This window comes from Lathyrus oleraceus, chromosome 5 (genome assembly GCF_024323335.1).
Source record: "Lathyrus oleraceus cultivar Zhongwan6 chromosome 5, CAAS_Psat_ZW6_1.0, whole genome shotgun sequence".
In the NCBI taxonomy this organism is placed as follows: Eukaryota; Viridiplantae; Streptophyta; class Magnoliopsida; order Fabales; family Fabaceae; genus Lathyrus; species Lathyrus oleraceus.
In genome coordinates, this window is record NC_066583.1 from 230,318,488 (window position 1) to 230,335,107 (window position 16,620).

The 16,620-nt window shown below is 33.6% G+C and overlaps 1 protein-coding gene across 24 annotated transcripts in view; it reads left to right on the forward strand.

The window, feature by feature from the left end:
* The first annotated feature begins 1,399 nt into the window (after positions 1-1,399).
* Positions 1,400-16,620, forward strand: part of LOC127083216 (uncharacterized) — a 64,989-nt gene continuing 49,768 nt past the window's right edge. For 7 of the 24 annotated variants that reach the window (XM_051023484.1, XM_051023485.1, XM_051023490.1 and 4 more), the window contains exons 1-3: positions 1,402-1,852; positions 1,934-2,077; positions 2,169-2,382. In XM_051023484.1, the coding sequence (XP_050879441.1) occupies positions 1,496-1,852; positions 1,934-2,077; positions 2,169-2,375 (708 nt within the window). In that variant the 5' untranslated portion in view covers positions 1,402-1,495 and the 3' untranslated portion in view covers positions 2,376-2,382. Of the gene's footprint in view, positions 1,853-1,933; positions 2,078-2,168; positions 2,675-3,363; positions 3,833-3,853; positions 4,412-14,037; positions 14,395-16,022; positions 16,430-16,620 lie in introns of those variants that run through there. The other 17 variants (XR_007788340.1, XR_007788345.1, XR_007788341.1 and 14 more) reach the window with 16 other exon arrangements.

Consider the following 16,620-nt stretch of genomic DNA (forward strand, 5'->3'; position numbering starts at 1 on the left):
TCCTCTGGCGTGCTTCTCGCTTTGTAGCATGTAGAATCTCGTGGCTGATTATGCCCGACGTGTTTCATTAGGATTAGTTTGTCATTCTTCTATCTTCACACCCTCGTCGGACTTCCCATCGACCGACCACCCACACAGTTTTTTGATCACTTGGGTTACCTCACTTCAGGGACTATCCCTCATCTTGCAAATCATTAATCATTCTGCAGTCCCGAAGCCTTACTAATTGTTCGGGACCAGGTTTTTGTCGTTACAATGACGAGACCTTTGACGTGAGTCTTTTACGATGATGAGATATTCGATGTTGGCAGGGCATAACGATATTTGTGCCGTCACATCTCCCAGAAGTTATTTCTTTCGCTCTTGCCCGAGTCTGTGGCGGGCTCTGGCTCCGATTTGAATAGGTTCCCTTGGAGGCTCATTCGGCTGGTGCGAATCTAGAATGCTGCTCGACCTCGCGAAACATAATTTGGATTTGAGTTTGCATACTTTCACTCGCGAGCTTCAGCGGGGGTGAGAGATTGAGGTTTCTGACCGACCTAGGCCCGACCATTAGGAACTTTGTAGATCTGTCTGCGCTAGTCAGTGTATCTTCTTGACGACCCTGGATCATCGTGAATAGTCGATAAGAGTTGGATCAGAGTTCGATCATTCCAAACAGTGTAAATATGAGACTTTGGATTCTTGAGACTTTGATTTCTTTGTCTGAGACACTTTCAGAGTTCAGATATGAGGATCGAACGTGAAATTATGGAAATTGTAGGAATCGGAAGTCGCTTCCCACATACGGAGTCACTGTTCCGTTGCGGAATCATAAATGGAAAGAGGTTAAAGGTAGTAATTATTTTCACAAGTATCGATAATAATTATTTTTATCATTGTTAAAATAAAAGATAAACATAAAATCTAACTATTATGATTAATTGGTATTGTAAAAATTTAGCTATTCAATTAAAATAAGAGGTTAAAGGTAGTGCACTGTCAGTGTAAAGAAATATTACACTGACATCCAATCAAAATATTTTATATTATCAAATTATAATAGTATTTTAAAAATAAAAGTATGATGTGGTGGAAATCACGAGTCTCATTGATTGACAGTATAAAAATATTTTACACGGTTAGAACATATTTTTTTTTCTCTTAAAATAAAGAGAATTGATAGTTTGCAAATTCTGATTCAACTATTATCCGGATTTCAATTCTCATCATTGTTATTTATTACCACCTCAATGATAAATTAAGTAAATTCATTAAATATAATTAACGACCCAAATATTATAAAATATTAATATTTTTATTGCATTGATGCGTATATATTAAATTCATAAATAAAGAATAAAAATAAATAGAAAATGTGTAAGATTTGTTACGGGCCACGCTCTAAAAAAAGCCCAAACTGAAAAAGAAAACTCAGCTTTTTGGTTTATACTCGAGGATTGGTGTATTCATTTAGGTTTTAGATGTAATATTGTGGATCATACCGTCGTCCAGAATGTCGAAGGAATTCGATACCAACTTGCTCGGCGTCACACGACCGCCCCCGGAAAGCTGCGATGAAAGAGGAAAACGGCTGAAATTGGAAGAGGAATCAGAATCGGAATCTGAGTCTGAATCGGAACAGGAGTTGGAATCGGATTCGGAACAGAAAGGATTCCCTTATTGGGATTACACAACGAAACCATATGAAGATCTGGTGTATGAAGACTTCTCAAGCCGGTTTGACAATAACCCTATTCCTTTTCGTTTTAGATGTTCCCGCTTTTACTATAGGAATAAGGCGCAGATTAAGAAAGACGATGAAGAGGCTAAGGCAGTGGCTGAGTATTTACGAGACTCTGCTAACATAAGTGTACGTTTCTCTCTTAATTTACTTTTCAATTTTATGTTTCACATAATTTATTCTCTAATATTCTTATTCTGGATTGTGCAGCCCTTCGATGCTATCCCTGTTCCACCCTTAGCAAATGTATCTGCCAATAACTTTCCCAAACCCATTACTACCATGAACGATGATGCTCGCACCTGTCTCACAGAACTCTCCAAGCTTTCTTTGAAAACGTACAATAATGACCAGGTTCAAAACTATTTAACCACCAATCTAACATATACGCATATATGTGTATTCATTCTATAACTTATTTGTTAATCTACTGTTGTTTTATTAGGGTTCAGATTACCAGTTTCATAACCTTGTCAAAGCATGCCGATATCACACTCCTTTTATTACTTATTACATTACCTTTGAAGCAAAAGATGCTGCCACACATGTTGATCCTTTCAACAGCCCTATTATAACTTTCCAGGCCCAGGTCTGGAAACGGTTTACCAAAGATGGACCGCCTATTGTCCAATCGTGTTCCATTAAAACCTAACTCCAAGGTAAATAATATTTCTTTAGTATTATGCATGCTTACATATTAAGTATGTTTTATATTATATACTAGGTTAATCAATTTTTCTTAGAAATCTAATTCGTATATGTTCTTTCGAACTTATTTTTGATTATGGTAACCAAAATATACTTCTGCCAAATTTCTTTTCAAGAAAAACACAAAGATTCAAATTTGAAACTAGGACTAGATTAGTCTAAGTTCCATAGAGACTATGATATGATGATAGAGACATCAATTTATTCAATTTGTAATTGTTTATATCATTTTCTTCAACATTACTTTTTGTCTCCCTTCGTGTGGTGTATGGATGTTTAAGTGGTATCAATGGCCACAAACATAACTTTGAATCTTTTAGACTTTGGCAGTTAAGTTATAAAGTCCATAGACATTTCCACCCATATAACATCAGGCAACCACATCGGCGATAACAATCCTACTTGTGATGTAGCCAAGTATTTCTAGAGTTGGCAGACATTGCATTATGCACTCCCGAACCTTCCCTTTCCAGTACACATCAGTTGTCAGTCTCTTCTATGTCTGGTAAAAACCAGAGTGTCCCCCTGCGAAGTCATGTGGAATTTATAGAGTGTCCCCTGCGAAGTCATGTGGAATTTATAGAGTGTCCCCCCTGCGAAGTCATGTGGAAGTCATGTTGGCTGGCCTAAACACAATTTTGCGCACATCCTCCGGATTGACTCAAATTTGGTGATATCACTATTTCAAACCCAATTTAGAAAAAGAAGTACAATCCACATGATTCATCATTTAACTCATCTATAATCGGTATGGGAAACTTATTTGGAACATTTACCTTATTGAGTGCTGAGTGGTCCACACACATCTGCCATGAATCATCCCTCTTCTTGAACCTGCCGCTCTATCTCATTCATCTGGTTATTAATACTGCCTAACATTCATTATTCATTTCCCTGCATCGAGTATGATGGAATGTTCTTCTCCCTTTTAGGAGGCAACCCTTTAGGCTCTTGGAAACATCATCAAACGGTACCAAAATCTCATTGAGGTCGTCTTGTTGTTCTCGAGTAAAACCCCCCGCCCTTCCTTTCCTGCACAGGCATCTCGTTTGTTCTCTAAGGATCATAGCTTGTTCCCTAGTTGCTTGGCTAAAAGTGCATCAACTTTCTAGTCAGAACAACATCAAAGCCAAAAGTAGACTAGTAGAAGAGAGTACATAGTGAAGGCTACACACTTGCAGCTTCAAACTTGCATCAACAGGACCTACAGGTCCAAATGCCATAGAAGAAAAGCTCTCATCACCACCACTGCTTGCATTAGAACTGATTTAAAAATATTCAATCCCAAAGTTAGTTTTATAAGAATATAAAAATTTACTTGTAACTCCAATTCATAATAATTGATGTATAAGTGATTCACATTCTCACCTTCCTGCAAATATACATGGTCCATAACCTGAATAACAATAGCTTCAACGCCAGTGTTTGATAGGGCTTGTAGCATGTGAGGATTGGCATCATAAAGACGCACATGATTGATTTGATGAGATTTTAGAATGGCAACAATGTTTGAAGCCGAAGGTAGATCAGAAACATTGGTGCCTATGTTTACTCCGACGAATGCACCTGCATTATACATTATCAAGAATGTGATTCAACAATTGAGATTGTTGACAATGAAAGAGATAGTTTAAGTTACCTAATACATTGTTTAGAGTAGTAGCAACAGTGAGGAACAAAACTATGAGGAACCATTTTTGGAGATTCTTCATTGCATACAATCCCAAGAAACAGATGAAGAAAACAACACTACATGCGAGAATTGAGACTTTTATGCCATCCTTGTTCATATGATTTTCCCTCCCATTCCGAAACTAAACTAAAAAAGTCATTCATTTTTGGTAATTCTAACTTGTGCCCCATGGGCACAAGTTGGGGCACAAGTTAAGAAAGGCACTTATAGAAAATTTGTATTGGAAAAAACAATTAAAAAATTAATTTTATATTTTTATTAAAGTCAATACACAATTTCCAAGATAATATTTCTTCATTTGGTTCTGAACTTGTGCCTTAGGGGCACAAGTTAACATTATCCTTATTTTTTTTCTTTTTCTTTGTGTTTGTCATCACATATCAATGCTAAGTGAAAAATGGAACCAAGAAGTCAAAGACGCGTTAGTACTATCATTATTATATGTTGTGTGCATTTATCAAACATTTCTAAAAGTACTCGCTCCATCATTTTATACAAGCACAGCACGCACCTATTACTTTTCTCAATGAATTTAATTTTATACAAGCACAGCACCTATTACTTTTCTCAATATAAATAATTTAAAACAAAACATAAAATATAATATTAAGAACATATTTAAAGAGATAAACATAATGCATCCGTATTTGTATAATCAACAATACACATCCACTTTTCAAATCAATGTTTAATAATAATAATAATATTAAAATACTTTCTGAATGTTGAAGAATACAACTCAAGATAACATATAACATAATATATATATATATATATATATATATATATATATATATATATATATATATATAAATCATTTTCTTAAGCAAATATAATTGTTTAGTTGTAACACACAAGAAAGGGACCTGAGGAATATATGAAAGGGATGGTCAATAAGATATGTACTGAATAAGGGTAAGGGTAACACGGTATCTATATTATTAAAAAAAGTAAAATATATATTTAATATTATATTAAATAAATTATAAAATAGATAATTAATATGTCATTTATCAAGTGGTAGAAAATTGATTTTTAAACACACATAATGGTAAATGTTATGAATTCAATCCTGCTTATTATTCTTTCTTAAATATTATTGCCTAGTTTTTTTATTATTATGATAAATATTAATTATTTAAATTATTTAAAAATGAATAGAAAATATAAAAACAAAATGAAATTAAAGATTTAATGTTTTTCTTTTAATTTTTAATCAGTGATTCTTTTTATTTATTTATTTATTTATTTATTTTTATTTTATTAATTGTTTAATAATTTTTTAGACACTAGTATAAAATATATTGTTAATATAAATAATAATGTTAAGATATTTTCTCTTCTATTTAAAATAATAGTTTTCTCCTTGATAATTTTGATAAAATTGTATAAAATGAAATAAAAGATTTTCCAGTGGAGTTATATGTTATAGATTAACATGATATTATGTAATTTTATTATTTGATGATCTTTTTTTATTTTTAATGTTTTTTAAATCTTATTTTCTTAACAATTTATTATTATATTTATGTGTGGTCATTATAATACTTTTGTTTATGTAAGAATATTTTATTATCTAAGATTTTAGTTTATAATATTAATTTGTTAATTTTCACTTATGATAATCTATATAAAAATGGTTATAGCTAATGTTGACGCCGACAATACAAAAATTTCATCTACAAATAAGTAGTAATATCTTTATATTTGAAGAATATAATGCATTTCTCTTTTTAAAAAATTATATTTTTTATTAAAAATCCATTTTTATTATTTATCATATACATCTAAAAAATCAATATCGATCCTGAATATATGTATAGTTATATGTATAGTTGTAAGCATCAATTTCAAATTGAGAATTGAATACCCTCAAACAAAATAATAATCAATAGATGTCGAGACATTTCCATGAGAACCCATTAGAAAAACCTGCAAGATAATATATTATTCAATTTCACAAGCAACAAAGACCATCAAAAGAAAAACAAAATTATTAATAAAACTTATACATATTTCATTTCCTTATTCAACATTATCACTGTTTAAAAATTGTGCTCGACAGTCCTTCTAAAATTATAAGAATTTTCACAAATATCATATACAATACATATTTAGAAGATTATCATTTGTAGGAAGATTATCATTTACTTCAATTCTTTTATGAAAAACAAATTAATGTAGGACTTGATTCAATTCAAATAAAACAAAAACAAAAAATAAAAAAAATACCCTCTCTCTGTTTCTCTTCCTCCTATATGTTTCAACTGCATTCTGCCACCGTTATATATGAGTTAGAACCAAATCACTAACTCAAGTTTGTAACCCTTTTGTTTACGTTGAAGTTTCAAACTCATTCAATAAAAAAGTCCAAGAATATTGGTCTACAAAACCCTATAAACAAAAAAAAGTTCATCAAGCACACTATTGCTGAAATAACATATTGATATGTGCTCTTTGACACTTAGTGTTTCAAGAACATGAACAGACATTAATATTTACACTTTATAATTTTTTTTGTGCATAAATTGAAACCAATATAAAAAGAATAAAATCACATAAAATTCTACTAAAAATATACATAAACTAAATTTTAGAAAATAAATATATAAATTTCACGACTAATAAAGAGTGACAGTGTCAATTTTTTATACAATATATAAAATATAAATTTTCAAAAATTAAAATGAATATACAAAGAATAAGATCACACATAATTCTATTAAAACATAGAATAAATTTTAAAAAAAAATTCACCACTAATTTGACGGTTGCATTATCAATTGATCAAAGTTAATATTGAGAAATGAAAAATGAGAGTTTCCTTTTTGGCTTTCTTCTCTTCCTTTTTCTTCAAAATCTCTTCTCTCTACATGTTCTTGTTGAATTGTAATTTCTTGTGTCGAAGCAGATTGCTCGACAAGAACAAGGAAGTGTCGAACCACCTAGTGTGTTGTGCTAGTGTGTCGATGTGTTGAAGTGTCGAAGCATGTTGCTTCACACATGATTTCGACTTAGGCCTATTTTAGTAGTGTTAGCTATTTTACGCTTTTACAATTTTGTGCTTTGGCTTGAGGTTCAAGTTAACCTAAATCTATAAATAGATTGAGTAACTCATATTCTTGTAATGAAGTGAATAGATTGTGGTGACTTGAGGTCCAAGTTAACCTAAACCTATGGAAGATTATTAACCAATGCGTTTTGATTTTCCAGATGAGGATAACTTGTTTGTTAGATATTTGTAATATTTCAGGCCCTGAGGAATGACCCAAACCAGGATCGCGATGGACGCTCGTGTTCAATGGTGCTCCCAATGCACAAGGTCATTGGATATGGGCAATAATTACTTCTCCAACTGGCTTTCATCTTCCGTTCACTACAAAATTATGTTTCGACTGCACCAGCAACATGGCAGAGTACGAAGCATGTATCTTTGGTATCAAAGCAGTAAATGATTTTACGATTAAAATCCTTGAAGTATATAGAGACTCAACTCTAGTAATCAGTCAGGTCAGAGGAGATTGACAGACTCGTGATTGCAAGTTGATCCCATACAGAGAACATGTCATGAAGTTGGTTCCATATTTTGATGAAATCACTTTTCATCATATCCTGAGGGAGGAAATCAACAGGTAGATGCTCTTGCTACCTTAGCATCCATGTTCAAGGTTAAGTGGGTCAACTAAGCACCCTCGATAATTATTGAACACCTGGGCGAACCTGCACATTGTCTAGCAACTAAGGAAGAATCTGATGGTAAACCTTGGCTCCATAACATCAAGACGTATCTTGAAAAACAGGAGTATCCTGAGAATGCGTCTATCACAGATAAGAAGGCTCTAAGAAAGCTCTCATCCAAATTCTTCTTAAGCGGGGACGTGATCTATAAAAGGAATTCTGACTCGGTCTTGCTCATATGTGTGGATAGACATGACAAAAACCGAGTTATAACAGAAGTCCATAAAGGCTCCTTTGGGACTCATTCTAGTGGAGACATAATGTCCAGAAAGATCTCAAAGGAAGGTTATTATTGGTTGACAATGGAAGTTGATTGTTATCGCCAAGTGAAGACATGCCACAAATGTCAGATCTATGCAGATAAAATACATGTGCCACCAATGCCTCTGAATGTCATATCATCACCTTGACCTTTTTTTCATGTGGGGCATATACGTGATTTGACGCATTGAACCAACTGCCTCAAACAGACATCGACTCATCCTGGTAGCCATTGATTACTTCACCAAGTGGGTGGAGGCTGCTTCATATGCAAATGTCACCAAACAAGTGGTTGCTCGATTTCTGAAGAAAGAAATTATCTGTCGTTATGGGATTCCCAACAAAATCATTACTGATAATGGTTCTAATCTAAATAATAAGATGATGAAAGAGTTGTGTAATATTTTCAATATTGAACAACATAACTCATCGCCATACCGTTCGAAGATGAATGGTGCTGTCGAGGCGGAAAATAAGAATATTAAAAAGATTGTTCAGAAAATGGTGAAGACATATAAAGACTGGCATGGAATGTTACCTTTTTCTATACATGGCTACCGTGTTTCAGTAAGAACTTCAATTGGGGAAAACCTTTTCTCTCTTGTATATGGCATGGATGCAGTGCTTCCCATTGAAGTAAAGATTCCCTCCCTGAGGATTTTAACAGATGTCAAGCTTGAAGAAGCTGAGTGGGTTCAAATAAGGCTCGATCAACTCAATATCATCGAAGATGACCGCCTGACAACTCTTTGCCACTGTCAATTGTATCAAAAACAGTTGAAGAGGGCATTTGAGAAAAAGGTCCATCCTCAGAATCTCTATGTAGGAGACCTGGTATTGAAGAAGATTCAGCCAATTCATACAGATTCACGGGGCAAGTGAACCCCTAATTACAAAGGACCATACATTGTGAGAAATATTTTCTCTGAAGGAGCCTTGATTCTCTCAACTGTGGATGATGGAGACCTTGCATCACCAGTAAACGCAGATGCAGTCAAAAAATACTTCGCCTAAAAATAGACCATATAAATCGAAAACCCTAAGGGGCGACTTAGGAAAAAATGGGCATATCAGTGTACCGTAAAAAGAAAAGGTCCAGGAAAAAATCAGGGATAAAAGCAAAAGAAATGAGAAAATCCGTTAAGTTTAAAACCTGAAACTCTTTTTATTTCCAACTTTCCTTTTGCAAGTTCCCTCGGTCTTTTGCACGAGGAGTTCTACTTCCAATATGCTTACCTTTTGTAAGTAACCTCTTCCTTTTGCACGGGAAGTCACTATGTCGGTTCACCCAGTGTGAGTCCCTTTTGCCTTTTGCATAAGGAGAAGTTACTCCATCTTGCACTTGCCTTTAGCAAGTTCCCTCCGCCTTTTGCGTGAGGAACATCCTTCATTGCCTTTTGCATAAAGGATTGCATGTGCTATTCACAAATATTCCTAGCCTTTTGCTAAGGGATTGTCCTTGCCTTTTGTAGGAAAACACCAGTTGATTCCGATTTTCTTCTTAACCTTTTGTTAAGGATCTCTCATTGCCTTTTGCATGAGAAATCAAAACATATCCAAATTTATTCTTAATCTTTTGTTAAGGAGTTATCATTACCTTTTGTATGATAAATTCATATCAAGATTTCTTCTTAGATTTTTTGCTAAGGAGTTCTCATTACCTTTTGTATGAAAAACCTATCCATCTTTCTTCTTAACCTTTTGTTAAGGAAGTTCCTCGTTACCTTTTGTATGAGAAACCATATCCTTAGTGAAGTCGTCTTTCACATTCATCTTTCTTTTGGACCTTTTGTTAAGAAGTGCTCATTTCCTTTTGTATGAGAAATCACATTCACCTTCATGTGTTTTCACGGCCTTTTGCTAAGATTTCCTCATATGCCTTTTGCATGAGAAACCATCATATCCCTTTACTTTCCTTTTGCAAGTCTCCTCTACCTTTGTGGCAGAAAATCAACTCATTTCTCAGTCAAGTCATGCTTGCCTTTTGCAAGACGCCCTTCTGCCTTTTGCAGAATATTTCGATTTACCTTTATATCCTCTGTTACTTGCCTTTTGTAAATACATGATGTTCTTATCTTTGTGGAATCCTGCAAGAATATCTCAACTACCAGTACATGCCAAAACTTGTTAGTGGAGGCAAAGACAAAAAAAAAGAAGACAAAAGAAAGGAAAAATCAAGCATACACTGCATATTGCATACAACATACATGTCTAACATATTTCTCTACAATTGATCCATTCTCCCCATAGATATTTCAAATGATCCCCAACAGATGACCATATACAAAATCCTACATGCCACCCAATAAGCAATTTCCCATTAATATTCTTACCTCACATTACATTCATCCCCAACAGACAAATTTCTTTGTTATTTTGGTATTTAATCCTCTCATACCTCAAATGTTCGAAAGTTGTTACTATTCACACCTTCAGGTCCGAGAAGATTAAATAGAGGTAGTTGTCATACCCCAAAGTGTTCCCACCCTTTTTCATTTTCATCTAACCTTTTTGTTTCAGATTCATTTGCATTTATATGCATCCATACCATCTAGTGTACTAACATCGTCATAAAATTAAAGGTTTGAGACTGTTTATACCTAACAAGAAGTTAAGGTTTGATTGAGGATCAAGAACCCTAGGATTGTGATGCTACAGTAAATATGGAGAGCCCATCATTTGGGTCAAGGTATAAAACCCTAGTTTTAGGTGCTTGATTATCTTGGAGATTGCATCATGGTATTCATTCATGCCCAAACCCTATTTCTTGAACTTTGAGGTTCATGAATCATGCGACTTACATCAAGGTATGGGAAAACCTAGTTTTAGTTCATGTCATTGGTGGACTAATTTGAAGCCTCACTTCTTAGTTTGAGGTTCTTAATTATTTCTTTGGATCTTGATCTTAACCTAGCTAAAACCCTAATTTATGGCTTGTTATATGCTTCATTCAAGGTTTGTTTCATTCATGTTTCAATGATTTCACGGTCTTAGGGTCCATTTGATCTAAGTCTTATTTCATTCACATTCCATTCATGGTTTCATTAGTGCATTGCCAATCCATGGTCTCATGTTTCATTAGTGTGTCATAATTTAAGTTTTCATTATAGTTCATTGATCCAAGGTCCATTTGGTAAAGTTTTTGCATGCTTCATTCATGATCCATGTATTTCCATCTCATTCATTCATTCAAATATGTTTTAGGATGCATTTAAGGCATTTGATTCAAAGTGATTTCAAATATGGATTTGGATGGAAAAGCGGTAATTTGAATTCAATCATGTTTCATAATCATAAGTACTTTCCCATCTAAAAAGGATGCATTTCGTTCATACAAGATCATTTTTACATTTCCCATACATGTTCATACAAAGAAATTACAAAAAGTACAACTTTTACATAAGTTGACCACTTTTGGTTAACTGTTGACTTTTATATCAGCCAGTTGATCAAAGTCAACTAACCAACTTTTTACATCCTAAACCCTAATCCCCATTTTTCTTTAAGTATAAGCCTTCTTTTTCAATCCATCCTTATGCACATCCTACAAGATAAGACCAAATCAATAAATGTCATTTCAAGCATGGTAAACCAACATTGATCTAAACAATCTATTTCCAACCATGCCAACATAAACCATTTCTAAAACCATACAAAACAAATGTCAAGCATATGCATAACACATCAAATTATAAATATCAATCAACCATTCAATCCAAACAACCTTAGCCAAGCATTTCAAGCCATGATAATAAGCATATCACACTAGCATCCAATAACTAACACAAACAATTCATTGCAGCCCTAAAATTTTAATTCAATGTAATCCATCATAACACAAAGCCAACAATTCACCATAGCCTAAACATGAACCATAAATTATCATCAACCATAGTTCATTCACCTAGCATCATAGCACAAGCACCATAGCATATGCAATCAAGGTCACATACACAATAACATGGCAATGCAATTCATCACATAAGAAGATCAACAACAATGCAATTTATCATGACACAACAATGCAACAACTAAACATATCAAATTATGTTGCAAATCAATCAACAACAACAACAGGGCACGATTCATAACTAACCACTAACCGAGGTTGAAGATAAAAATAGAATTCCAAAACTTAACCAACTTACAACTAACAACTCACTTAACATCTAACTGAACATCTAATTACATTTAACTCTTAACTGAATTTCATTTCACTCAAAACTAATAGAAATTGTTGTTCACAATTAACACATCTTAGACTAACTTTCACTCTCATTTCACCATCTAACTACCACTTAAACAAATTTTGAATTCCATAACTAACCTGTAACAGAAAATCACGGAGTTAGTTAACTGTCGACTAAATTTGAATCAAATAGAACTAACATAGTTCCTTTTTCTGTTAACTAATCCCTCTATAAATTCAAATCAACCTTCACAATCTCTAGGACTCTTCACTTTTTCATCAACCCAGACTCATCACTAATCATCCTTCATCTCAATTCACATAGACTTAAAGCTTCATCCTCTCTCTCTCTCTCTCTCTCTATATATATATATATATATATATATATATATATATATATATATATATATATATATATATATATATACAATTTCACACTCACATGAGACTCAATCACAGAAGAAGAAAGAAGAAGAACAAGATTAAATAAGAAGGATATTTGAAGGAAGAAGAAAGATTCATAAGAGATTACTTGATTCTGGTGACCTCTGCGAATTCTTCGGCGAGTGTCCTCTTTTTCTTGGTCGTTTGCTTCGTGCTTGTTACCGGGATGTAGACTTCATTTAGAAGAATCAAAGCCCTAAGCTCTAGGGCTATGATTCCAGAGGATCATGATTTAATTTCTCATTTGATTTCTAGGGTTCTTATACAGTTGGCCTCAGTTCGAGTAATTGGTGGAGAATTGTTAGAATTGGACATGAGATTTAGACTCAGGATAGGGAGAGGAAGATGATAACGTACTTTGTTTGAAGATTTAGGGCTCCGATGCCGCCAGAGGAGAACTCTGGCGCGGCAGAGGAAAGTTTCAGTGGAGGGAAGAAATTTGAGTTTGAACATGGTTGACCTGAGTGAGAAATATGGAAAAAGTGGAAAATCTGGACACGTGACAATCTGCTTGGCCTTTGATTCCATTTGCCTTGCTATGCTATTGGCCTTTTTCCATGCCTTGAGCCTATTTATTGCTATATGCACCCTATTAAGCTTTCATATCCCCTACTTAACATAGTTGAAGGCACTATGGGCCTTGTTTGGACCCACGCTCAATTTACTTCTTGCACCTTTGTTTTCTGATTAAAACCCCTTTGTTTTGTTGTTTTTTTGGTTCTTCTGCTAATTCTTTTTTTTTTGTCATTTGTTTTTACATTTTTTTTAATTGTAGCTAATACATTTTGATGCAAACTTAGAGATTAACATGATTAGACTTTTTAATTAGGATTAATTTGCTTGTTTAATTGCATTTAATTCTTAATTGTTTTAAAAATGCATAAAAAAATATATGATTTCTTGATTAGGTTTAAATATTTTAATTCACATGATTAAAGTACTTAGTGCATAGTTTGATTTGTATTCTAATTCACTTTTTTTTAGAATTTTATTCGTTCCTAATCTTTTTAGATTTAATTGATCTTTTAAATCAAATTGATTATTGTTAGCCATTGATATGATTTTGTGATTAATTGCATCTTAACCAATGTCATGTTCCCTTAGATCTAGGTCTTTAGAATTAAGTTTGGTTGTTAATATGATTAATCCTTAGGGTTTGCAAGTCTTTATCCCCTTGTGCCTTGATTTTCAACTGATTTTACCCCGATTGATTTCTTTGATGAAATTTCTCTTTGATCAATTAAATCCTTTGACTGTGCTCATTTCCCCTGTCTATTTAAGTGATCAAAAGTTTATTGATCACTTGATAGGACTAAACCCCCTGCACTGGAACTGCATTGGATCTCTAGACCTTAAAAAGCTCAAGACTTCACATTCAAGACAATACAAGTCAGACATTGCAGACAGACTGGATCATTGTTCAAGCATTACAAAGGTTCATCTTCAAGACTCGTTAGTTATGATGCAAATTGTATGTAATGAGCCTTAAGTAGTAGAAAAGGGATGAGAGGGGGAATTCTTATCCTTATTCTGAATATCTTTGGGTACGGGACAAATGACCTGTTTCTCAGAGTATTCACCTCTACTCATAGACTTTAGTGTAATTTATATCGAATGATTGACAAGTCTTTCTACACAGATGTGGCATGCAGACTGGAGATCAGGATCTCAACCTCTAGGGTTTCTTTTCCTTTTCTTTTCTTTTAGTTTAAGACTAAAACGATTTTGTATATAAACTAAAAAACACTTAAAAATATAATTACAATTATGCGCCACGAGCCTTAAGAAATGGAGAAGGGATGAGAGAGAGCATTCCTATCCTCATTCTGAATATCTTTGGGTATGGGGCGAATGACCCAGTTACTCAGAATATTCATCTCCATTCATAGACTTTAGTATAATTCAAATTAAGATATCTATTTTCAAATATAAAAGCAAACTCAACTCATCAAATTCATTTTTGCCTTTGGGCATCATCTTTCCAAAAACCTTTTCACAAAGAACATGTTACTTTCGTTCTACCATGAACGACGCTTAAGTCTTCCATGCACAAGCATACAAGCAATGTTTATTGTTAAAACATGAACGTTAACATTATTCATTAAAACCTTTTTTTCCTTTTCGCGAGTAATCTTTAGATATTAACACCCATTCGAGCATAGAACAATCAAAACGGTTCCCGTTGAGTACAACAAATGTGAGGGATGCTAAGATTTTCCCATTGCATAACTGACTTTCTTACCCTGTTTTTCTCTTCCCTTGGGTTTTATCGAAGTTTTCCCTTTCCTTCGGTAATAAATAAAGTTTGATGGCGACTCTGTTGTATCTCTGAGCGTGCGATGCACTCAGGTATATTTCGTGTAGCTTCAGTTGGACAAGTGGGATGATGCAAAATTACAATACTCTAAAGTACCACTCTAAATACCCATTCAATCATTGTCAAGGAAGAGATACATCCACCGTATTTTCTCTGGTAGTTGTGACCCATCTCATAATATTAGACCTAAACCATCTCTCAATGCCCCTGACTGACACTGCAAGAACTGATCTAAGACTGATATGAACATACCCAAATTGGCACATACACCTCTCAAGTAAATATGCAACCACCATAATCTTCCATCACATATAACCCAAACAAGGGCAGTGTTATCAAACTCCTAGTTAACTATATGGTATGCAAAAGGTGTCCATATGACATTTTTCCACTGTCAAAGAGTCGATCCTTCGTATGTACTCCAGAAACCCCCTGAGTGAGCATGCTTGGAATATATCAAAATATAACATATTGAAAACATATTGAAAACTTTCTTTTGAAATATATCAAAATAAAGTGTAAATCAGAAAGTCTTTTACATATTAATTTTTTTTTGAGCGAGTGAATTTATATTAGAAATAATTAGTTGAAAGTGAGACTGAAAAACAAAAATGTAAAAAAAAAAAAAAGCTAATATTATTTTGAATTATGTGAGTGTGTTAAGCTAGTTTTGTAAGGGTAGGAGTTAAATTTTCACGAAGCTGTCATGCATGCTTTGACGTGTCCCAACAAAACGGGAGCATGAGACGCACCACCGATAAATCGCAAGTTTGTGCATGGTGTAGAGTAGGAATGTTGAGCGCGTGGCAGGGTTATTTGAAAAACCTTTGTACGATTCGTTGGAAACGCACACACCAAAATAAGAGGACTTGCTTTATTGTAGGTTAAATGTTCAAAATGGTACATTGTGCCACTCAAAATTAACCTGTTCTCTGCTACGATTAAGTAGCTGAATAATTTGCAGGCAAAGGATTTTTAGAGGGGACAGTGTACTGCCACGTTTTCAGCTTCAAGGAGTCCTCAAAACTTACAATAAAACTTTCACACATATGAGTATTGCTTTTCATTTCTTACAGAGTTTTGTCATTTTCTAAGGAGTGGTCTTTCAATATCAATGGAAAAGGCCACATCTGACAGTGAAGGTGAGAGAGTATACGTGGACAAAAAGCATTATCTTCGATACTACCGTACATAATGAGTTTTTCATGAAACCATACAATATATATATATTGTTGGTTTTTTTTTTCTTTTAAAATAAATAATATCAACTTTGTAAGCATATGTAATGGTATAAATGTTCTTTTTATTATACTTTTTATTTGAGGCAATGATATAAAACAGTAAACATTTACAATATTTTTTAAGTGAGAAAATATATTTACCAGTAAATAGTGGACATCTATTTGGAATAGATAATCTTGACTTTGGAGCACAGTACATTATTTAATATGGATCTTTATTTTCATCTAAAGAAAGAAAAAAAAAATTATATATCAATATCTAAAAACTATCGGTTAAATTTTATATCACTTCATTCCTTCTGTGCT